This window comes from Esox lucius, chromosome 17, assembly GCF_011004845.1.
Source record: "Esox lucius isolate fEsoLuc1 chromosome 17, fEsoLuc1.pri, whole genome shotgun sequence".
NCBI lineage: Eukaryota > Metazoa > Chordata > Actinopteri > Esociformes > Esocidae > Esox > Esox lucius.
Window position 1 is genome coordinate 39,912,076 of NC_047585.1, and position 26,292 is coordinate 39,938,367.

The 26,292-nt window shown below is 42.5% G+C and overlaps 1 protein-coding gene across 3 annotated transcripts in view; it reads left to right on the forward strand.

The window, feature by feature from the left end:
- The window catches only part of LOC105024800 (vitamin D3 receptor B), an 81,421-nt gene that overhangs the window by 52,315 nt on the left and 2,814 nt on the right, over positions 1-26,292 (forward strand). For 2 of the 3 annotated variants that reach the window (XM_029113868.2, XM_029113870.2), the window contains exons 7-10: positions 1,626-1,809; positions 12,002-12,153; positions 12,726-12,842; positions 21,098-23,295. In XM_029113868.2, the coding sequence (XP_028969701.1) occupies positions 1,626-1,809; positions 12,002-12,153; positions 12,726-12,842; positions 21,098-21,351 (707 nt within the window). In that variant the 3' untranslated portion in view covers positions 21,352-23,295. Of the gene's footprint in view, positions 1-1,625; positions 1,810-12,001; positions 12,154-12,725; positions 12,843-21,097; positions 23,296-26,292 lie in introns of those variants that run through there. The other variant, XM_029113869.2, reaches the window with a different exon arrangement.

Here is a 26,292-nt window from a genome sequence, read left to right on the forward strand (position 1 = left end):
CAGTACATTGCTGCTCTATGGAAAGGCAATCGGTAGAATGCTGCTTTATGGAAAGGCAGTCCTTAGAATGCTGCTCTATGGAAAGGCAGACCGTAGAATGCTGCTCTATGGAAAGGTGGACCGTAGAATGCTGCTCTATGGAAAGGCAGACCTTAGAATGCTGCTCAAACACTGTGTTAGCGGATGTCTGCCCTGACCAGACGTCTTCACTGACCAACACAGTGAACAGCGTCTGTGTAGGAGAAAGTGGCTCTCGGAAAACACTTAGACACAAACTGCATTGGTCAAACTCACTCTTCATATGACTCTGATGCAGGATTCTCTGCTAAACTCACACACATTTATTGGTGTTAGTTCCTGTGAGTGATTGTTTCCTGTGTACTTGTGTGTGGGTTTATTTGTGTTTGTGTGTGGGTGTGGGTGTGTGTGTGCTCCACTGTGTTTGTGCGTGTGTGTGTGTGTGTGGGTGTGCTCCTCTGTTTTTTTTGTGTGTGTTTATAAATCCCTCATACTGTTTTTCTTAGAATCCACAGAGGTCTCTGGACCCACTGCCTACCCATCAGACCCATCTGACCATTCAGACTTATCAGACCCTTCAGACCCTTAAGACCTAAAAGACCCGTCAGACCCTTAAGACCTAAAAGACCCGTTAGACCCTTAAGACCTAAAAGACCCGTCAGACCCATAAGACCCAAAAAACCCATCAGACCCTTAAGACCTAAAATGCCCATCTGACCCTTAAGACCTAAAAGACCTGTCAGACCCTGAAGACCTAAAAGTCCCGTAAGACCTAAAACACCTGTCAGACCTTCAAGACCCAAAAGTCCCGTAAGACCCTTAAGACCTATAAGACCCGTAAGACCCTTAAGACCTAAAAGAACCTTAAGACCTAAAATAACCTTAAGACCTAAAAGACCCAACCCGTCTGGTCACTGTCTCCACTCATAATGTCCCCGTTTATGTCCCATAATGTCACCACTCTGGGCTCCCCCTCCTCTGGGCTCTCCCTCCTCTGGGCTCCCCCTCCTTTGGGCTCCCCCTCCTCTGGGCTCCCTCTCCTCTGGGCACCCTCTTCTCTATGCTCCATCTCTTCTTTGCTCCCTCCTTATTTCTCCCTCTCCTCTGTTCTCCTCTGTTCTCCCCTGTGTTCTCTCGTTCTAGCTTATAAATATATTCAAATGCTTCGGAGAAGGTAATTAATTATTATTATTTTACCATAGCACAGGGACACGTCTTTAATCCCCCTTTTGAGTCCCCATTCTCTTTTTTATTCCAACCCCCCCCCGTCCTTTCTATCACTTTTGTTCATGCCCGCTTTCCCTCTTTCTCTGTCCCTCTATTTCACTTTAATTATTTACCTTCCTCTCCATCCCTCTGATTCATTTTGCCTTCCTCTGCGTCTCTATTCTTGTCTGTCGTTCTCTTAACACGCTCTCCGTGTTCCTCCTTGCATGGGCAGAACCCACGCTGTGTGTTGAGTCATTCACTGTGTGTGTGTGTCTGTGTGTGTGTCTGTGTGTCTATGTGTGTGTGTGTGTGTCTGTGGGTCTGTTTCTCCCCTTGTGTTTTTAAGGATGGGTGGCACTCTACGTGACAAAAGTCTCTCCCTCTGTCCTCTTATCTAGAGTCTGTGGACACCAAGCTGATGAACTTCAGCAACCTTCTGATGATGTATCAGGAGCAAGGAGGCAGCCCAGATTCCAACAACGACGATGGCTCCAAGCTCTCCATGCTGCCCCACCTGGCCGACCTGGTCAGCTACAGCATCCAGAAAGTCATCGGTTTTGCCAAGATGATCCCCGGATTTAGGTGGGTGAGGCCAGGGGGGTGTTTGTGGGCGGGCTTGGGTGGGGTTGTATGCGGGCAGGGCGATGCGGTGGGTGTGGTGACCGGGTCGGCGTGTTTGTTGGGGGGTTGCGGGGGCAGGGGGTGTGGTATGGGGTTGGAGGGTAGAGGGGTCAAGGGTAGGGGGCATGTGTGGTGGGGATGCTTGGGTAATGATAGGTCTTAAATATTTCTAAATATAACTAATTTGAATACACAGAATTTGGTCCCACTTTAAAGTAGTTTATAAAGGCGGGTTTATTGACACACACACAATATTTACCAACATTTCTGACGACATTAAACACATCTGCATTTCTTTATGACGAGGAACTCTTTTTCTGCGGTGGAATTCCGCGCGGGCCCTTATAACAGTGGTTAATGCATGCTCATGGCGGATCCATAAGCCTTCATATGGCCAGTTAATGCTCTCAGGGCACTATTTTAAAACTTTGGTTAACAAACCCCCATTTCCATTTCAGTAATGTAGGTAGCTACCTATCGCCATGATAGCTGAGTGGCTGACCACTAGGCTCCTATTTGGGTGGCATTCTAGTTCTGCTACTCAAAGTGTTGTGGTTCAGCAGGTAGGGTATATGTGTGTGTGTGTGTGTGTGTGTGTGAGAGAGGGAGACAGTGTAGGTGGTCTATATATGTAACGTTATCTAGAAAGTAAAGATGGAAACCGGGTGTTCTCATAACATTGTTGGAATGGGTTTTAAAAAGTTGTTTGTTCTCTGTATCCACGGAGACAAGAATAATTTTCCACGCGGTAGTCAAGCTTTCGGTCCGAAATTTGGGAGAACGCTCATTTGCGATGCCTGAAGCCGTAGCTTTGCGTGGGTGTGTGTGTTCCTGTGTTCTGTGTGTGTTCACAAGGATATAACATCAACATTGATTTGAGGGGTAGGCCTTGTAACTGGGAGGGACAGAGACCAGGGTCCAGGGCCCTGGTGGGTGTTTCATTGACAGAAGAGAAAAGGAAGTGTGTGGTGGGGGGGGGGGGGGGGGGGTCCGAATGAAAAGACAAACTGAGGCGGCGGCGGTGGCCCTGGGGCAACCTCCCGGTACCAGTTTTGGATAAATGGGTACGGGGGCTCAAATCTACAGCGGCACGCGGTCTACTCCCTCAGCTGTACCTGTCTCTCTGTCAGCCGGGAGCTGATTTCGCGGGACCTTTTCTTTGTACCCCCCCCCCCCCCCCCCCTAAACTGATTGGGCCCCAGAGCGCCCTGTTTAGGGGCAGCTGTTGGGCTTTGTTCACTGGGCCCGTTGTTCAGCTCCGGACCTGGTGGCCCTCATGGGGCGTGTCCTGACACTGATGCCCGGGGAGAGGGCGTGACACCAACTGGTCCTAGGTTGAAAGTCTGAGGGATCCCTTTCTTTGATGGGTTAGGGTTAGGGTTAGGGTTAGGCAGTACCTTCAACCCTTCAAAACCCTTCAGAATTCATTAGAGTGTAGTTAAGCCACAGTCATAGGAAGAAAACGATCCATGTGTATGTTTTTCTTTGCCTTGCTGTTGTGAGCACTTGCTGTGCACAGGCGTCGCTTTCTTTAACAGAGTTTGCATATTTATAGACCCTTTTTTGGGAGCAAATGTTGGTAGATATTCGAACTTGGGCTGACTCGTTCAGCAGGACTTTTTCAATACCAAATGATTAACTGGAATTAATCAATAAACACCATAGCAGACAGGCCTTGAATGAATGTGTTAATAGGCCTCCGATTGAATACAGCAGGACGAACAATGCAAACCTACATGAAGCAAGCTTAGCCCGATGGGTTTTATTGATCAGTCATTTGTCTTTCTTATTGTCTGTTTATTAGCACCCCTCTCCAATGTAGCATTATTCATTATAAAATAGTTATTATTAACAAGCTGCTGCAGTTTGAAAGGGGTTGCCCCTCGAAGGCCACAAGTTTTGTTTTTAAAAAAAAAATTACCTATTTAGGCTAATTCTAATGTTGGATGGTCTAGCGCCGTGTTTCTCAAACACAGGTTCTAAATCCCATTGACTCCTCCTTCACAGAACCATAGTTACGCCAGTATCTGCCGATGTCCATTGTTTATTGCTTGGCACGTACATACAGATTGCTTTCCATTTCACTCCTACACATTTGACTCTAGTGTTTCAATGGTTTGAGCAATTAGATACTATGACCCATTACATTGAAGGTATGACTCTCCGGAACACGTGTTTGTCTTCTGTTTCCCTGTGTGACAGACTGTTTAGGACACATTAAAAAGGACTGTGGCAAAATGGCAACTCAGAGCAATGTGTGTCTTCTTTTCCACAGTCAGTTATTTCTTGATGATCTTCCCCGACGTTTTCATGAAGTCTCGATTCCATTCCGATGCATTGCAGTCACTGCAAACCACAGACCTAAATCCTAAAACCTTCAATTTGGTTTACCTACTTTTACATATTTAGGTGTTTATTGACATTATGGGAGTGACCTAAAGTCCAAATCAGTTTTTTATTTGGATCATATTATTGTTTCCAATAGCCTCAAAACGTGTGTCCTAAAATAGATAATGAAATTGCTTGATGGAGCATGTTATAACATCATAGTTTTAAATAAATAAAAAATAAAAAGCTTTGGCCAATATTTGTTCTTCAGAGGATGAAGCCCCTAATTTGCTGTCGTCGCCGCCCCCCACCCCCCCCCCGGCACAGAACGTTTGGAGGGAGGCTGGTCTGGTGCCCTGAGTCACTGGCTCCAGGACACACGTAATGCTGCAGTCTGAATCTGACCTGCTCTTTCAAAAAAACACTCTCTATGATCCACTCTGCCTTTCCTGTCCAGTAGTGCATAAAAGGCCCCAAAAAAAGGTATCCTTCAAAAAAAATGATACCCTCTGAACTGTTTATAGCCCATATTACCATTTTTTTCCATTAATATGCAGATATATCACATCATACTGTATAGGGTCCAGAGTTTTACCTGGTTAATATTACCATATCTGGGAAAACTATGAGCCCAAAAACTATTTTCCTCCACGCTGCTCTGATACCAATGGTCCCACCTTCTGAAACCTAGAAACAAGGTAACGGATGGCGTAGGGATGGAAATACCTTCTTCACCTTCTTCACAAATGCAGTCCAGTGTCCTACAAACATGCCTCTAGTAATTCAGTTATTCTCAGTGTTGTTGTCGGAAAATAATAGTGTAAAATAGCCAGTTTACGTTTTCACTGTGCTTCCCACATAAAGACACCTAAAACCATTAGAAATAGTGGAGGCCACTGAGGTGGTCCTCCAAATCACCTCCAATAGGAATTAAACCCAACAATGTTAACTAGACTACTCTGTTGGCCAAATATTTTGTTTACAGTTTAAGAATACGTTTCAGGTCCTGGCATACTGTTTTCCTAAAAGGGCTCCCTGAAACCTTCTAGAATTTCTCCTGGGTGACCTTTGGCCTACATCACCTTCACACAAAAAAATCATACACCCTAGATAGAACTCTGGTTGTACAACAGGACTATTTTCATGGTACGGAAGAGCAGCCAATTTGCATGTATTTATAAGTATATGGCCTTACAATTTCTACAGAGGCAGCTGTCTGCCAACATCATTGTTAGGTTGATTTGAGCAGCATGAGGGCGTCGCGTCGTGGGGTCTGAGGCCGGAAATACTCTGCTAAAGTACAACTCAGAAGAATTCTTCAAGGTCGGCGCGTATGCACTTGTAGCTAATGAGGTCACTTGCATGAGCACGGTTCTACGAACACCCGGAATGTCGCAAATTCAGCCGGCAGAGGGAAAACAATTAATTCTCGAAGACGACGGTCGCCAGCCGCCAGTCAACTCGCCGAGAAAGGCGCATGTCCTCATGGCACTGAGACTGTGTCCGAAGCAGGCGGCTGTGGTCACTGGTCTGTTGGACAATGTAGGTGCTCAGGTCAGAATAGGAGTTTCCTCAGCGGGGCCTGAAAAACAACGAACCGTGTCCGAAAACACAGAAAGGCCAACCCATTCTCATATAGGTGCCAAAAAACAACACAAGTTCAAATTTCCAGACATTATTGCTAAACTTGGGTGAATTATGTTTGAAGATGTGTTAAAGATATACACAGGACAGATAAATTCTCCCTAGATAAAATCTCTTTAACTTTGTGTTCTATGGGTCTATTGCTCTGCTCTGGGTAAACATGTCATGATCTTTAGTCAGTATCAAGATGTGTTTGCTAAAAACCTGGTTCCTTACAACTCTGCCTGCTTTGTTGAATTACAGTACATTGTAACAAATATTTTCTCTCGCTCTACGTTTCTTTTGTAATAACTGCTTAGGTGGGGTTGGTGGCACATCCGTTTTAGTTTTTATGTCTGCGTCGCTACTTGGGCTACTGATGTTGGGCTCTTTTGAGCTGGCTTGTTTTTCTAAGCTAACACTCAGACTAGGCTAGAATGCTGTCCAAATGGCTAACTTTACCTGGCTGGTAGTTGACCGTTTGTCTTTTTCCTTATTGCTGCTAAGGTTTCCCCATAACATTTGGAATTGAAGCTATGCGTTAGTGAGCTAACTAACTGTGTTGTTTTCAACCTGCCCAAGTAGAAAATGGCAAAAATACATTGAAATCCACCAATTACTTCGGTAAGAAAATATGCCTGCATTTTTTAACGATTGGACGAACGATTGCCAATTCCCTATTAACTAACTCGTTCTTCGGAAATGTTTAGTAACTAACAGCTACTAGCGCCATAGTAGGATAATCGTTTCTATGCTGACAGATATTTGAACCGAGAGATATCTCCCAGACTGAAGATCTACCTTGTTTTTTATCTACTTTGTCTTTAGGTTTAAAAGTTATGTGTGGTAACGGTGCCACACATAACTGTGTGGTAACGAGTGGCCCAGAGAGTAGTGAGGCAGTGACTGAACCAACAGAGAGACAGAGTGACCCAGAGAGTAGTGAGACAGTGACTGAACCAACAGAGAGACAGCGTGGCCCAGAGAGTAGTGAGACAGTGACTGAACCAACAGAGAGACAGAGTGGCCCAGAGAGTAGTGAGACAGTGACTGAACCAACAGAGAGACAGAGTGGCCCAGAGAGTAGTGAGACAGTGACTGAACCAACAGAGAGACAGCGTGGCCCAGAGAGTAGTGAGACAGTGACTGAACCAACAGAGAGACAGAGTGGCCCAGAGAGTAGTGAGACAGTGACTGAACCAACAGAGAGACAGAGTGACCCAGAGAGTAGTGAGGCAGTGACTGAACCAACAGAGAGACAGAGTGGCCCAGAGAGTAGTGAGGCAGTGACTGAACCAACAGAGAGACAGAGTGGCCCAGAGAGTAGAGAGACAGTGACTGAACCAACAGAGAGACAGAGTGGCCCAGAGAGTAGTGAGACAGTGACTGAACCAACAGAGACAGCGCTGAGCAAGGTTTTGATTTAGGAAATAAATTAATAAAATCCTGACCAATGAGCATACCCAGTATGTGGCATTAAAAGCCTTTAATAGATTGAATATAGATTTTCACATTACAATACAAGTCTTTTATTACTAGTTTACCTATTAGTAACCCTGTCAGGACACTTTTCAGATTTCAGGTATATTAGATTTAAAATAACAAACATATTTTTGGAGAATTTGTAGAATGTCAAGAAATTGTCTTAAAATATTATTGAGACAGGGAGGGGCCTCTGAAAAAATGTTTGGGGTTAGGGGGCCAAAGGTGCCTATCGCTATGCGCCAAGCTGCACCCCTTGACCACGCCCACCACCTAAGCCTCTCTGATCCCGGAAAAAAAAAACGGAAAGTGTACAGCTGCTTAATCTTAGTTTTACATGGTGTTGTGTTAAGTGCTCCCTGCCTACCGGGGCCCCTGCCAGGGTCTTGTCATCCTGCAGCTCAGTGTTTTGGGGAAAGTCGATGTCCAGAACAACATTGGCTGTGGAACCAAGATGGAACGAGGTCAACACAATTAGAATATGGTATACAGGCTCTTTTCACAGCTTTTGGCCAATCACCATTCAGGGCTCAAATCAACTGGTTTGTTATGTAATGTATGCCATTTAGAAGATGCATGACTTAGTATGAGGGGCTCTAGGAATCAAAACCACTATCCTGGCATGCAGTGTTCTTCCAAGATTTATGACGATGTTCCACATGCTTTCTGGAGCCTTTATTTAGTGCTCCTTATGCCACTGGTTATGAAGCACAGGTGTGTCTTATTAAACGCTGCATGTTGTCACATTTCACATTAGTGATGATGTCACACAGTTACGCCACATTTATGAACCCTTTATAAAGCATGACATACGGTTAGAAAGGCTTTTTTAGAAATGTGTGCAGTGCTTATGAAGGCATTTTTCAAGCATTTATAGGCTGAACATAATTTAAAGCAGGACCAAAAATTGCATCTACAGTATTCCACTCTACGTGTAGGTGTGTAGGTGTGTAGGTGTGTAGGTGTGTAGGTGTGTAGGTGTGTGTGTGTGTGTGTGTGTGTGTGTGTGTGTGTGTGTGTGCGTGTGTGCGAGCGAACTTACATGCAAATTTGTGTGTTTACACCTTCCAAGGTCTTAGAGTTCCTCGATACAAGTGTGCCTACACATACAATTATGTCTTTTATCTTGTTATTTGCAGCTAATATGCTTTCCATACATTGTGTTTTGTCATGGTAACTGTAAGTGCGTGCGTGCGTGCATGTGTGCTTGTGTGTAAGTCCTGTCATCACCCCAGATGACAGGAGTAAAGTGAGGTCCAGGATCAATTACCAGACATTGTTAGTTGTGGTCACGTAAGCTGTGCTGTGACCTTAATGGGGCAATCTGCAGTTGATATAATGTATGCCTGATTGAATATATCTCATCGGTCACACTAGTTGCTGTTTATGTTATTATAATGTCCATATGAAATGTGTTTGTGAAATGTCTGTACATTTTAGTTCCGTTTGCCCGTAATGTCTTTAACGGTCAGACTCTTGCCATGGCGTCAGCTAATAGGAATCCAAGTCCGCGAAAGAAATGTTTACAGGGGCTTTGTGAAGCTGCCATGCCCCATCAGAAAACGAAATACAAGCTTGTTTTACTCCAGTGTTTGTAAACAACATGCATTTAAATACACACTTAAAGGAGTAGTCAACCTCCAGAAACACAAATCATTAATCTCCTTTGTCAATTCAGTGAATGCCAGAGTGTAAGAGAAAAAAATTGTCTGCTGAGATGTAACTTCTAAGTGGCTTGATCATGAAACTGCATGATTATACTCCTCTATCCGAGTTTGACGTCGAAATGTCAGTCGCCTGTATTCATCCTGAACAATGGATTAAATGAAGTGAGCTAAAAGTAATTCATCTCGGCATATTCTGTTGAGTGCTCTAACTCCACCTTACATCAAATTAGTTATTTTGGCACTTTTTCTCAGTATGCCTGTCTTATAAAACTCTTCTGTTGAAGATAGGAGATTATAAATGGTTTTAAAACAATTATCTACACTCCAGATCGCCACATTAGTCATCCCATCATGAAAACGTATGTATATTGTAAGAATGTCTTTAGATGAATCCTTTCTCCCTTCAGCTACCCTGAAGCAAGGCAGTTTTCCTTTCCCTTCCTGTGTCCTCCTGCTTCCGTACTCACCCGACTCCCTCGCACGTTCCCATAGCAACCGGATTCAAACAGCTTTGAGCTGGAAACACGATCCGTACCAAGTTGAATGTGGTTGCGAACTGTAACTCCTCAACGTTTTTTTTTTCTCAAGGGGTTGTACAACTGTCCAGCGAGGTCCCATGCTCGTGTTAACTTTTGTTGTTATGTGTAGATGTGTTCCAGCTACACAGCTACTGAGTTTCTATATATATTAACCTAACCAGCGACTGCGTTACTGTATATATTTTCTAACTACTACAAATGTTCAACGAGGTCCCATGCACATATTAATTGTATTCTTATGTGTAGATGTGTTCCAGCTACACAGCCACTGCGTTACTGTATATATATTAACCTACACAACCAATGAGTTACTGTATATATATTAACCTACACAACCAATGAGTTACTGTATATATATATTAACATACACAACCAATGAGTTACTGTATATATATATTAACCTACACAACCAATGAGTTACTGTATATATATTAACCTACACAACCAATGAGTTACTGTATATATTAACCACCCCAACGATGGAGTTTCTGTATATATTAACCTACCCAACAACTGAGTTACTGTATATATTAACCTACCTGGCAACTGAGTGACTGTATATATTAACCACCCCAACGATGGAGTTACTGTATATATTAACCTACCCAACAACTGAGTTACTGTATATACTTACCTACTCAACAACCGAGTTACTGTATATTTTAACCTACCCAACAACTGTCTGTATATATTAATCTAGCCTGCGAGCCTGTCCAAAGATGGCTAATCAAGTCTCAGAAGCCATGCTGCTTACAATAAATATATCACAAATTGTGCGGTTATCACAGTATTTGCGGTTGGTGGATATCTACAATTGTTTTTGACTTGTAGCCGTTGTGTATGTAAGGAATAAGGCACAAGGGGGTGTGGTATTGGGCTGATATGTCATGGCTACCAGCTGTTCTTAGGCATAGTGCCTGGACACAGCGCTTAGCCGGCGTATATTGGCAGTATACCACAATCCCCTGAGATGCCTCTTATAAACCAGTTACCAACGCAATAAGAGTAGAAAGTCATAGTCATATCATGCCTGTGGTTTACGGTCTCTTATACCACGGCTATCAGCCAATCAGCATTCAGGATTTAAATCACCTGTTCTATAATAGACTGTATGCCACTGGTATGACATTACGTTGTACTGCTTTAATCATTTTGGCCATTGCTTCTCTTCCCGTGTAATTGCTTAAACATCAATCATAGGCATGTGTGGTTTTCAGTGGATTACATGTTTAAGCAAAAAAACAATTTTTTAATAAAACAATAAATGGGATGGCTGGTACTCATATCTATAACAAAAAACATGAGAGTGGTTACATTCCTATCCCTCAGGTTTTGACCCTGACTATAGTGGGAATGATCACTTTAATATAGTTTGAACCGCTGATAGCCCCTTTAACACGGTGTCTGCTCTGAGCAGTTACAAAGCCGTTGTGTGAACATCACAGAATAAACAAATTCCTTATTGCATCTTATTCTGTAAGCTGCATTTACTCAGTCATTGTTACCTACCGTATGTGTAGTTTTAAAACGTTCATGTTCATGCGTTTGAAAGGTATTAGGTCATCCTTTGGCCTTAAAAATAATAAACGTATTCCGCATACCTACACAGAAATAGGACAGAGCACCGAGAAATCCACGAGGCAGTTATTTCATTTAAATGTCGTCCGTCCGTCACCCCCCCCAAACCCCCCCCCCCGCCCCCACAGTGCTTTAATGTCTCTTTTGGAGCGAAGGCCTCTGAATATTAGCCATGACCAATTTGACATTAGTTTCTGGGAAAACCCGTAATGTCTGTGGTAGATTTCTTTCTTCCCACGACACAAGGCCTTTTTTGTGGCTCGGTCTCCTCATGGTGGCTGTTGACTGGGGCCATCACTCACTATCACAAAGGTCACGGCCAGATGAGCTGGGGCCTGTCTTTCTGGGCCGCAGTCATTCTCCGCCCTGAATGAAGGACACTAATGGATAAACCCTGGAATGTTTATCCACTTATCTGATCTATAAGCTTCCCAACCGCCCGGCCACTTTGCCTGTGTCTGTCCAGACTTTGTGTGTGCTGGCGGCCGTGAATTTGTCTGTGAGTGAGGCAGTGAACACCTAACAACCCCGAACCACTGTTGATCTTGATTGCTGTTTGCCAGCTCAGTGACACAGTTGCCGAAAACGCACACGTTAATATAACCCTCATATTGCCGGTGCAGTGTTGAGTCCATGACGGTTTTATGAAGACACTACGGATGTGTGAGATGAACACTACTGTCTTAATCCCAGCCTCAACCAAGCCCAGAACCTTCAACTTAATTACAATCATATATGTATGTCATTTAACCTCTACCCAGTCCTACTGTGGTGAACAGCTGGAGGGGAATGTACATTCTAAAAAAACTAAGCGGGGCGGGTGGATGAAATGAACGAGCCAACAAGGGACTGTCCGTTCGTATGAGGTTCTAGACCTGCTGGCTCTTTTCTCTGTGGTGGCGTCCTGGATAAATCCCTGGGTTGTGTTCCTCACAGGGAGCTGACGGCTGAGGACCAGATTGCCCTGCTCAAGTCGAGTGCCATCGAAGTGATCATGCTGCGCTCCAACCAGTCCTTCAGCCTGGAGGACATGTCCTGGAGCTGTGGAGGCCCTGACTTCAAATACTGCATCAACGATGTCACTAAAGGTGATACTGACGTCCACACACACACACACACACACACACACCTTTACACAAACCCGCCAACGGTCGGTGTCGCTCTAGGATGAATGAAAGGGGTTGAAACACAATTTGTAGACATTTTTCAACTTATCAGCCGAAACCTTGAGGAATGGATTTAATTTGGCTCTCAGGGAAGACCCCTGAGTGTTTGATATGTCAGCCGAACCAAGTCCCTCCTGACCAACACATGGAACACAGTTGGTTTGGTTCATGAAGCCCAACTCTGATCAGCCAGGATATCAATTCAACCATGCTTGTCTTGAAAGCAAATTGCTAAGTTTTCTACACTGTAGCATTTCAATCTCCATCGACATGATACATTATTTGATAACACAGATGAGCCCTGCATCCACGCAATTATGAAACAATAGAAAGTATCATAAAATAAAATTCACAAGATACAAAACGAACAAAAAGAGACCGCACATTCTGATTGCTATGTGATGACGGTGTGTCTGTGTGTGTCTCTGTGTGTGTGTCTCTGTGTGTGTGTGTGTGTCTGTGTGTCTTTCTGTGTGTGTGTGTCTCTCTCTCAGCCGGCCACACTATGGAGCTCCTGGAGCCCCTGGTTAAATTCCAGGTCGGCCTTAAGAAACTCAATCTCCACGAGGAAGAACATGTGCTGCTCATGGCCATCTGCCTACTCTCCCCAGGTACCCAGTGTGTGTGAGACGGCGGATTGACTGTCTGTGTGTGGGCGGGTGAGGGGTTGCCGAAGGTGGCGAGGAGTGTGTCATGAAGTCTGTCATGAATTGTTAAAACGGGAACTTGTTTTTTCACCAGGATCGGTCAGGATTGCTTCGGCTGTTGTTAAACCTCCCTAGCCGATGATGGAGGCCAGTGGGGCAACAAAACGTATATTTATACCGGGGAATGCCATCCACGTGGGGGTCAAGTAACCTCGCGGTTAGAGCACCCAAATGGGTTGCTAGTTCGAGTCCCTGGCCTAGAAAGGGAATAATCTGTCATTCTGTCCTTGCGCAAGGCAGTTAACCCTAATTGCTCCCAGGTTGTTGTAAATGTGAATGTTCCCTGTCGTCTTACCTGCTATAAGAAGGGTTAAAAGAAAAGATCTTGACATGCCGTGGCTGTGTTCACACTTTCCTAACAAGCTGAGCACATCTACTGCTGTAATACTGACGTGACATGTGCAAATGATTAGTTTAATCATGGAAATCGACATTGCATGCACATTAGCGAGTACGCCAAGATCATTTATTGCGTTGGTAAAAGCTCATTTTAATTGCGGCAGTCTGTTCTGTTCAGTTGTCTCTGTTTTTGGAGAAGACACTGATTGACTGAAGCACAAACCTCAATGTTTGCTAAACTAAGGTGCAAATGTCAATCTGCGTTTCAAACATGAAATAAAAATGTATATAACATATGAGCCCATGCCAAGGACAGACATAATTGTAATTGAGCAAATCCCAAGTGGCCTCTTAATTTCTAGCCTTATGGGTGGAATGTTGCTTGTAGGAGGCAGGACACAGGTGCCGGGACAACGAAGCACTTCAGTATAAAGAACAAAGACCTAACAAAACTAAAACATGAACTGAACAGCGTTACAAGGAATGGAATCCAAAACAGTGACCGGCCACTAGGGATACACTAGGGATACACTAGGGATACACTAGGGATACACCAGGGATACACCAGGGATACACCAGGGATACACTAGGGATACACTAGGGATACACCAGGGATACACCAGGGATACACTAGGGATACACTAGGGATACACTAGGGATACACCAGGGATACACCAGGGATACACTAGGGATACACTAGGGAAGGAGGAACTTAAATAGGGACAGTGATCAGGAACACAGATGAGGGTGTATAACAGACAGCCGTCTGGGCTCCATATGAGGCCGTTGGATTTCACCGGCCGGCCAGTGGGCTTGTACTGCGTGACGATGGAATAAAGACAATATCACCGTTTTTTTCCTTCAGTGTATACAAGACACAGCAATCAATCTATTAAATGTATTTATGAAGCTCTTTTTAAATCAGCAGTTGTCACAAAGTGCTTTTGCAAAACCCAACAGATCATCGGACCTCACCACTCCATCATCCTGGTATCTGTGACCACTTGGAGATGTAATGCAGTAGCAGTACCCTTTTATAGTCATCCCATCCACTGACTAACATGTATGTAGTTCAGGGCCCAGCATCAGGGGATTATTGAACTATTTATATTGGAATAAATTTTTTTTATACATTTGTATAGTAAAAAACAAATGACAGGAGGTGATTTGTCAAAAATACAGGTGCTGGGCATAACATTTGAATATCATCAAAAAGTTTATTTATTTCAGTAATTCCATTCAAAAAGTGAAACTTGTATAATGTATACATTCATTCCTTTTAATCTTTTAATTTTGATGATTATAACTGACAACTAATGAAAACCCTAAATTCAGTATCTCAGAAAATTAGAATATTGTAAATAGGTTCAGTATTGAAGACACCTGGTGCCACACTCTAATCAGCTAATTAACCCAAAACACCTGCAAAGGCCTTTAAATGGTCTCTCAGTCTAGTTCTGTAGGCTACACAATCATGGGGAAGACTGCTGACTTGACAGCTGTCCAAAAGACGACCATTGACACCTTGCACAAGGAGGGCAAGACACAAAAGGTCATTGCTAAAGAGGCTGGCTGTTCACAGAGCTCTGTGTCCAAGCACATTAATAGAGAGGCGAAGGGAAGGAACAAATGTGGTAGAAAAAAGTGTACAAGCAATAGGGATAACCGCACCCTGGAGAGGATTGTGAAACAAAACCCATTCAAAAATGTGGGGGACATTCACAAAGAGTGAACTGCAGCTGGAGTTGGGTCTTCAAGAACCACCACGCACAGACGTATGCAAGACATGGGTTTCAGCTGTCGAATTCCTTGTGTCAAGCCACTCTTGAACAAGACACAGCATCAGAAGCGTCTCACCTGGGCTAAAGATAAAAAGGACTGGACTGCTGCTGAGTGGTCCAAAGTTATGTTCTCTGATGAAAGTAAATTTAGCATTTCCTTTGAAATCAAGGTCCCAGAGTCTGGAGGAAGAGAGGAGAGACACAGAATCCACGTTGCTCGAAGTCCAGTGTAAAGTTTCCACAGTCAGTGATGGTTTGGGTTGCCATGTCATCTGCTGGTGTTGGTCTACTGTGTTTTCTGAGGTCCAAGGTCAACACAGACGTCTACCAGGAAGTTTTAGAGCACTTCATGCTTCCTGCTGCTGACCAACTTTATGGAGATGCAGATTTCATTTTCCAACAGGACTTGGCACCTGCACACAGTGCCAAAGCTACCAGTACCTGGTTTAAGGACCATGGTATCCCTGTTCTTAATTGGCCAGCAAACTCACCTGACCTTAACCCTATAGAAAATCTATGGGGTATTGTGAAGAGGAAGATGCAATACGCCAGACCCAACAATGCAGAAGAGCTGAAGGCCACTATCTGAGCAACCTGGGCTCTCATAACACCTGAGCAGTGCCACAGACTGATCGACTCCATGCCACGCCGCATTGCTGCAGTAATTCAGACAAAAGGAGCCCCAACTAAGTATTGAGTGCTGTACATGCTCATACTTTTCATGTTCATACTTTTCAGTAGGCCAACATTTCTAAAAATCCTTTTTTGTATTGGTCTTAAGTAATATCCACATTTTCTGAGATACCGAATTTGGGATTTTCATTAGTTGTCAGTTATAATCATCACAATTTAAAGAAATAAACATTTGAAACATATCAGTCTGTGTGTAATGAATGAATATAATATACAAGTTTCACTTTTTGAATGGAATTACTGAAATAAATCAACTTTTTGATGATATTCTAATTTTATGACCAGCACCTGTATATACTGAACCAGCCAATCGTTTGGGCACACTTACTCATTCAAGGCTGTTTCTTTAGTTTTACAGTTTTCCACATTGTACAACCCCATTTCCAAAGAGGTTGGGAGGTTGCGTAAGATGCAAACAAAAACAGAATGCAATGATGTGCAGATCTTTTATCCCTAAATTTAATTGAAAATAGTACAAAGACAACCAGATAAATGTTTTTTTTTAAAAATACAGTATCTCACAAAAGTGATTACACCCCTCACATTTCTGAAAATATTTGATTATATCTTTTCATTTGACAACATTGAAGAAATGACACTTGTAAAGTAGTGAGTGTACAGCTTGTATAACAGTGTAAATTTGCTGTCCCCTCAAAATAACACAACATACAGCCATTAATGTCTAAAACGCTGGCAACAAAAGTAAATACAACCCTAAGTGAAAATGCTCAAATTGGGCCCAAAGTGTCAATATTTTGTGTGGCCAACATTATTTTCCAGCATTGCCTTAACCCTCTTGGGCATGGAGTTCACCAGAGCTTCACAGGTTGCCATTGGAGTCCTCTTTCACTCCTCCATGACGACATCACAGAGCTGGTGGATGTTAGAGACCTTGTGCTCCTCCACCTTCCTTTAGAAGATGATCCCAGATGGTCCCTTTCCCTTTTAGCCTGGAGGATGTGGTGTCCATGATTCCGAAAAATAATTTCACATTTTGTTTTGTCAGACCACAGGACAGTTTTCCACTTTACTGTGCTCTGGCTACATTTCTGGATCTTGTTTATATCTGGTTTCTTCTTTGCATGGTAGTTTTAACTTGCATTTGTGGTTGCAGCGACAAACTGTGTTCACAGACAGTGGTTTCTGAGTGTTCCTGAGCCCAGGCTGAGGGCCCGAAGATCACGGCCATCCAATATTGTTTCTTCCTTGCGTACTGAGATTTCTCCGGATTCTCTGAATCTTTAATGATATTATGTAACATAGATGATGAGATCCCTAAACTCTTTGCAATTTTACATTGAGAAACATCAATTGTTGCACTATTTGGCCACGCAGTCTTTCACACAGTGGTGAGCCCCTCCTCATCTTTACTTCTGAAAGACTCATCCTCTCGGGGATGTTCTTTTTATACCCAATCATGTTACTTATTTGTTGCCAATTAACCTAATTATTTGTGAGATCTTCCACCAGGTAATTTTTTTGTATTACACAGTTTTTTCAATATTTTGTTGCCCCTGTATCAGCTTTTTTGAAACGTGTTGCTGGCATCAAATTCCAAGTAGGCGTATGTTTTTCTAGGAATAATAACATTTATCAGTTTCCACATTTGATATGTTCTGTTTGTATTGTTTTCTATTGGATATAGTGTTTAAATGATTGGCACATCTTTGCGTTCTGTTTCTATTTCTATTTTACACAGCGTCCCAACCTCTTTGGTAACAGGGTTGTAGAATAATAGTGAAGACATTAGGACTGTGAAATGGTATCCTGTAGCAACCTAAAAAGTATTAAACAGATGAAAAAACATCTTGTATTGTCGATTTTTCAAAGTAGCCACCATTTTTCTTTTCAAGAGGCTTCATGAGGTAGTCAAATCGAACGCGTTTTACTTAACAGGTGTGCCTTACCGTTATGATAAGGTTGTTGTTTGTCTATGAGAATGGAGATGTTTTTTGGCCGGAAAAAGGACAGAGAAACTGCTTAGAGAAGGATTATCCGATGTTCAGCTATACTCACATATTCTGGTCCCTTCTCTACACTGAAAAACGATGTTGTTATTAATAATTTGCAGACAAACAATAACATTCAGTATGATTTCTACATGAAGAGTAGCCTAAACACATTGTTAAATCTAGCAGTAGTAGTGATTGTGGCTTTGTGTACTCCCCAAAGAATGTGTCACTCCTGACCAAAGGAAATTACTGACTAATTAACTGATGTGATTGACGAACAAAACTGTGGATAAGATATTCTATTAGTCAAGCCGTGACAGCTTTATCACAAATTCAAACCTGAATGCTTGATTCATGTTGGGATATACCGTGTCCAGCTGTGAACTAAAGTTTGGGAATAATAAATGGTGTTGTCGTCAGTTTGTATCAAATGTAGGCTTGGTTTGTGTACTGCCAGACCTATAACGTGCCTTTTAGAAAATGCTATGAATCCCAGCTGAAGGCTGGTGCCATACTGGAAAAGGCAACAAATAAGTAAAAGTGATTATCCCACTTTCTTTCATGTTTAACAAAAGCCTGCCCACTGAGTTTTTAGCTCACCAATTGTACGCAGCCCGAATGAAAATGTGATGGTTGCAAGATATTGGATCGTTAAGATGGGAGTATTCTCTGCTTTACAATGCTGATAATTGTAGGTCTCCCATAATCAAGAGAATAGCACCCTGTTCTAAGGGGGGAGACTTTAAACTTAGATGTTAATTTAAGACGCACCTGTTTCGGTCACTCGAGTTGAGGTAGCCAAAACATTAACATTTTTGTAACACCGCTAGTATGTTCCAGTATTGACCACCAGGGCATCTTAATAAGCCAGAATTCCCATCTGTTGCAGTGTTTGTATGAAATGCACATTACACAAACATTAGAATAAACATTTAATAAAATCTCAGAACAAATGTGTTGTGCAATGTGGCATTAGTTCTGTTTTTGTCATAGGTTTGGGTTATCAGACCATCCTGTGGCCAGAACATAACCAGCTCCCAGCGGTTCTGTGGAGTTCTGGAGAGAATGCCATAATTAATTATTCAGTTCATAGACTCTTTGTCTTTTTGACTAAAAATAAGATAAAACATGCACTTCTGTTCAAATGTTAGGGGTCACATTGAAATGTCCTTGTTTTTGAAAGAAAAGCAAATTTTCATTCAAATAAAATAACATCAAATTGATCAGAAATACAGTGTTGACATTGGTAATGTTGTAAATGATTATTGTAGCTGTAAGTTGCTGACTTTTTATGGAATATCTACATAGGCGTAAAGAGGCCCATTATCAGCAACCATCACTCCTGTGTTACAATGGCATGTTGTGTTTGCTATTTTGAGTTTATCATTTTAAAAGGCTAATTTATCTGTATAAAACCCTTTTGCAATTATGTTAGCACAGCAGAAAACTGTTGTGCTGATTAAAGAAGCAATAAAACTGGCCTTCTTTAGACTAGTTGAGTATCTAGAGCATCAGCAGTTATGTATCTAGAGCATCAGCAGTTGTGGGTTTGATTACAGATTCAAAATGCCCAGCAACAAAGAATTTTTGTCTGGAACTCGTTTCTTTTGGTTCTGAGAAATTAAGGCTATTCCATGTGAGAAATTGATGAAAAACTGAACATTTCGTGCAACGCTGTTTACTACTCCCTTCACAGAACAGTGCAAACTGTTTCTAACCAGAATGAAATGAGGAGTGGGAGGCCCCAGTGAACAACTGAGCAAGAGGACAAATACATTCGAGTTTCTAGTTTGAGAAACAAATGCCTCACATGTCCTCAACCGGCAGCTTCCTTAAATACTACTCGCAAAACACCACTGTCAACATCGATAGTGAAGAAACTTCAGGATGTTCACCTTCTAGACAGAGTTGCAAATAAAAAGCCATGTCTCAGACTGGCTAAAATAGAAAAGATTAAGATGAGCAAAATAATACGGACACTGGGCAGAAGATGATTGGAAAAAAGTGACGACTCTAAGTTTGAAAGAAAGAAGAACATTCATGAGATGCAGACCAAATGAATAGATAATGGAGGAGTGCTTGACACCATCTGTCATGCATGGTGGAGGCAATGTGATGGTCTGGGGGTGCTTTGTGGTGGTGAAGTTGGAGATTAAAAGGGATTTTGAAGAAGGAAGGCTATCACTCGATTTTGGAAGCATGGGGTGAAATGTCTTCAGATTTCCTCAACTCTTCAGATTACCTTATGTTATGAACTGTTAATTCAATGAAGGGTAAGTCAATACCATCTTTACAATACATAACAGTTTCCAGTGGAATTTGGCCTTGAGTGAGCAGTAGCTGCATGGTGTTCTGATTGCCTGCAATTCATAGTACCGTATTATTTGTGAGTCATTTCTGCGTGGTGGTTATTATTTCAACACTGCACCATAGGCCCCAGCATTTCTCAACTGAAAATAGAAAACAAACACAAGCCTTTCTAGCCACTTCCACTGCCAACATGGGGATATGAATATTAAATAAAAAAGTAAATTCTCTGTTTAATGCAGATGTTTTAATATTCGGGAAATAATTTGTATGTAAACCTTTTATAATCGTTGAAAAGCCAAATTGTCTGTAGATGCAGTTTAACTCTTTCTAATTTCTAATTATTAATATGTGCCAAAATACTATTTACTCCATAGACCCTTCATAATGATAGTAAATTCTGAAATCATGCTTGCATCAATTGCTTGGTAAAGCATGATATCTAGAACACTTACCAGTTGACCTGCCTAGCCTTTTCTTGCGTAAAATATCTACTTTTGTCCTAAGAGGAATACAATTAATATTACATGACAAGCTTAATGCATAAAGTGTCAGGTAAAATATTTTTATCTGACATTATAGGAATAGCTATTGAAAGTTGATAAGTTAACATTTGTTTCAGTTGGCTTACTGGGCTTTAGTGCACTAACAGAATGATACCTCACTACTCGAATCAGCAATCCACTCGTGGTCAATATGATTATTAAGAAGAGGAAGGTGTGTGACAGCCCCTAGACCCTGCTTAGGCCTGGCCCCTCATTTCAAACTGAATGACTGTGCACATAGCAGCGACTGATAAGAGAGGCTACCAAGTGGTCAATGGCAACGTTGAAGGTGGCAAAGAAGGAAGCCATTACTCAACAAAACCCACCCGGGATCACATTTGAAGTATGCAGAAAAAACACTCAGAGAATTGTGTAGCCATGCGGCAGAAGTTCTTGTATAGCACCTTTAAAGTCATAGAACCAGTGTTTTCCCTATGTTACAGATGTGGCACGGTGGGCTGGAGACGAACGTATAAACGTAACTGTGAAAACTGTCCCATTAGTAGCCATTCAATGTGTCCCCGATCCCTCCCTCTCTACAGACCGTCCCGGCGTTCAGGACCACCGGCGCATCGAGGCCCTGCAGGACCGGCTGTCTGAGACGCTGCAGGCCTACATACGGCTGCACCACCCTGGTGGCCGTCTGGTCTACCCCAAGATGATCCAGAAGCTGGCGGACCTGCGCAGCCTGAACGAGGAGCACTCCAAGCAGTACCGCTCGCTCTCCTTCCAGCCGGAGCACAGCATGCAGCTCACCCCGCTGGTGCTGGAGGTGTTTGGCAGCGAGGTCTCCTAAGTCAACGTTTGCCAGTGACCTTCGGCGAAGGCGGAGAGGTGAAAGGTCATAGAAGAGGCGGGAGGAGACTAGAAGGCGGGAGCTGTGAGAACGCGATTAGATTAGGTTGTGGATGCTAGGGGTGTGTGTGTGTGTGTGTGTGTGTGTCAGCGGGTTTAATGGAATGGTTGTGGGGGCAGGGGGTGGTTGGGGTTGTATGAAGGTGTGTGTGTGTGTGTGTTAGGAATCTGCTGCCTTGTCTGTGTGTGAGTGTGAAAAGCTTCGGTAGGTCAGAGACCCGGACTGGTTGGAATCACAGGCTGTTGACTGGAACACGAACGACACCAACAAGGGAATTTACTTCATATACGCCATTTAGCAGATTCTTTCATCCAAAACCAATTACACACTGTGCATTTTCACGTATGGGGGGGCTGCGGGAGTCCAACCCGCCATGCTCCAACGAGTCGCACGGGGCCATCCGCGGAACCTCCTTCTATGATTGACATGTGCAGCTCGGCTTCGTGTTTTAAAGAGGCAGTGTGTTGACAAACCGCGTTGCATCTTGTATACAGTATAAACCGTGAGCCAGTTGCTGCAATTGCTGCTTTAATGCATGGCAGTTTGTGATCACACAGACACACGATCACTCACACACACACACCCCATACCGTCAGCCATTACATTGGAGCTACCTCGGACCTTTTTCTTTTTGGGTTTTTATATTCTCAAACACACACACACACACAGTACCTTAACTGTCGATCCCGTTCTGATCCAGGATAGCTGGTGGATACAGGATGGTTATTGGAGAGACAGTAGTGCCTGCATTGTGTCTCCATATGTTCCTCTCACTCTTTTTCCAGTTATTCTGCTCAATCGCTTCCCTCACAGACAAGTGTGTGTGTATGTGTGATTGTATGTGCGCATAAACGACGCAAAACACACACCCTTCACCTCTGCCAAAGGTATTGTCAATGCCCTCAGAAGCTTCCAGTCTTCGTCTAGCGTTGCCACATGGCGCCTCGTATGCGCGCACACTTTCTGCTAGCTATCGCTAACTAGCCTCTAGTGGAATCAATGAAGGAAATGTCTGTGATCTTCATGGATTCATAGTATACAGCCTACGGGACATTGTCTGTAACCCGGAAATAATTTGTTTGTGGTGTAATGGGCGGGGGTCTGTGGTTATTTAGCCACTAAAACAAGCTATCAATCAGGACCAGCCAGGACTCTGGTTGGTTAGTTTTTATTTTGGGCGGGGGGGATCATGATAGCTGTAAATAGACATAGCCACACATTCTAAGTATCCAAACACTGCTAGACCACCTGTATTCAAGCCTATCTATTAATATATGTCTATGTTCAAGTTGTGTCACAGTTTTCAAAGGGCTAAAACGCCAAAATTTAAATAGCAGATGCATTGTCGGGCCGGTAACTCTACTGTCCTCTACTGTCCTACGTCTTGTATAATAGCCAGAAACCATGCAAGTCACCCGGACCGGATCTTAGAACAATTCCATGAATTGTTCCTTTTTTTTTTTTCTTTTTTTTTTCAATCGTAGACTACGGTTTTCAGTAGGTGGGAGTGTTTCAAAGCTGCTTCTTCGTAATCTCTCCACGGATATCACCCCTTTCGTTTTTCTGACTGGGAAGTGGATTTTTTTTGTAAGGAATGTCAGGAAGACTCGGATGGAGCGTTTTCTGTTTAGTTTTGACACGTCCGAGTCCAGCCGGTTTCATGTTGTAATGCTGCGCAGCCCTCCGGTGGCTGCATCGTGTAAATACTACGTATCAATACAATGACTGCAGCTGTAAATACGGCTACATAAAGTAGTTATTACTACTAATAACGCTTAGTAAGGAAATTCTTGGATTATATATGCAAACAACATGATATCAATTACTGTGTTTTACAGCTTGTTCTTAGTTTCTCTCGGAAACACTATGCTTTTTCAACTATATATGTATGTATACAGTAAATATATATATATATATATATGTGTGTGTATGTATATATATATATATATATATATATATATATATACACACACACACACACACACACACATATGAATATATATGTATAGATCTACGCATCTGTATATGTCGGCGTGTGGAATTGTGGGTGATTGGCAGTGCGTAGGCACCCTGATCTCAGAATCGGATTGGTTGACGGATTTACCTGTCAATGGGCAGTTGGCGCCTTTCCTTTGGTTCGTCATTTGGGAGAAATACGATGTCCTAATAGCTTAATATACAATGCTGCTCTCTGGTATAAGCCATGTAGAAGGGGGGAAAAACTGAAAAGTTAGTTTTCAAAGAAATATTGCTTGCATTCAGTAGTAGCTATTAATTTCATATGGCTGGAGATGCACGAATGACGTATCTAGAATGTGTATTTCTATGGCTCAGACATTCTGTTGAACGGTAGAACCAACTCATATGCTTTTCTTTTCCATTCCATGCGAGAGCCTTGTGTGATGAGGAACACTCAAGCGGTTGCGACCTGTTGGCTGTGTGGATTAGGAGAGTTTACACATAAAATGTAAAGCACTTCAAAACCAGTCCGTTATATCTAACTATTTTGGCTATTCTGCAGAGAACTTAAAGGTGGGGGGGGGGTGGGGGGCGTCATAGATCTGATAATTTTTTGACATCACCGGTTGACCACATTTAATGTCTTATCACCAATTCTACTGTTCAATTAGACCTGAGTGATATTGTAAACTAGATAATGGCCGCTGAGGTCCTCTTTCTAAAACAGATAATTATCCTGTAGTTCAAGGTTACTGAACTACTATGTGAGAAGGTCCGTTAACACAGATTTCAGAGATTGCGAACGTCCACTCTGGATGGACATTGTCATTCAACGCAATAACACAGCCTTACACAGAGACCCCAAACTGTTTACACCACTCTCCTTGGCAGAGAGAACATTTAATTACTTTAAAGCAAATTTCCTACAATTCTACACATTTTGACAAGAGGTGTAGGGAGAATATTAGTTTTTATGCAAATGTGTTGCATTTCTACGCCACTCCTTATGTGCATAATTAAATCTGGCGATGATCATAATGATTTAGGTAGCTGGTTATCTTAATTTACCCAGCGGGTTAGCCTTAAATTTCTGTCTAGCTTACATGGCCAGTAGTTAATTAACTGAACTTTGCTGACAAGTTATAAATGGCTCTCTGAGGTTTGTCAGTGAATAACATAATAAGAAAAATTGCCATATGCTACCAGATGTCAAAATGTAATTGCACCTTGTTCTGCCATTCTACCAGTGCAACGCTTATTTTATTTTTCTCACCTGATTGCGGTCTGCCAGTTGAATATTGCTGCTCTACTTGCAGAATGAAGATAATCATGTAATTATTCTTGATTTAGCCTAATCTGGATCCTAGGATTGGTTAAGGGGTAGGCTGATTCTAGATCTGTACCTGGGAGAGACATATCCCTCAGTAATAACTGGCATTGACCTCCTGGCATGTTTCAATCTTGTCAGCTTTTAGCTGTGGCCTTGAAGCTTAGACGGTGACAGTAGCTGGGAAAACTATTAAGAAGAGGAGAAAATGATTTGTCAAGGAAGATGGTGGACTGTAGTACATTCTGTCATTTAGTCACTGTATGCATTTGGCCAAGTTTAGCTGCCGAGTGCCTCCTCTGCTTTAACCACCCTCGTGATTGGCTCAACTGAAACTACTGTGACTTAGTTGTGATATCATCACTGTAAGCTACAGGGAGTGCTATTTTGTGGTCTTCATGGCAGGAAGCGGGTGAGAACAAAGGACCATGTATCTAACGTTGAAGAAATAATATTAGGACATTGTCACTAGTGTTCAGTAAACCTTCGTCATTGCTTTAAATCGTCACGATGTTGTCATTGAGCAGAGTGCCTCTCCCCTCGGACCTATGAACCACTGTCACCCGTGTCCAACATAATCCAGTATTTGGTTGAGTTCCTTACCAGCCACCATAACAAATGTACCAGTGACTGACTGCAAAACATTTTCCTCAATCGATAGGCTGTGTAACTTGTATAGAGTGACGCTCTGCCAATCAGAATGTCTTGTGTAAAGGATCCACCTGCTGATTGGTGGAATTGTTTTTTTTTTAGTTCTTACAAGTGATGGACAAGTTTCTCAAAAAGAGTCTCTGTCTCCCAGAGTTCTGTTAAATGGATGATCGGTGACATGAGTCCTTTTCCTCTGAACCACTCGTGTTGATGTTGGTTTGGTGAAGGTTATGTTGCGTTGTTGTGAGGTTACGGCTGCATGATGACCTGTGCATTTTGGGCCGTGTTGGTTTTTGATTTCCTTCACGCAAATCTCTGTGTGTAAAGACAGAGTTGATCGTTTTCATTTGATCAAATATAGATTTTCATTACAAAAGTATTGATTTTCAGTATGTATGTATAAGGCTTGGTTATCATGTAAGTGCCACAAGGTGAGATGTTGTCACAAATCTTCCCTTCAGAGAAGTACAGGGTAAGGGGAGATTTCTCTCTTTCGCGCTTGGGCGCGTCTGGTTTTGCACAGTTTTAGCTGCTCAATATTCAGTGAAATGTAGGGGATATTCCAAAATGCTTGCTGAAGAAAAGTCCTAACGTGGCTTTATGACCTGCAATCAAGACATTTAAACTCCAGAAGTTATACCTGGGAATCTGTTCAATAGCATTAACTTCTGTGTATGTTGAAGGACAAAAGTGAAAATCTGAAGTTTCTTAATTGATTTTTGGTCATTAATCCAGCTTAAGCACTTTTACATTTTCATTCATCGGTTTAGAACGTCTTAATTTTAGCTTTTGACATTTTCATAAAACTCCAAACTGGAACATAGGAACCATTGAATGAAATTAAACTAGAACTTGGATCAGTAGGCAGTCTGTCTTTTCTTGACGTGTTTATTTCTATATCAAACCAGGGGTGAATTCATACAATACATCATGGTACACCAGCA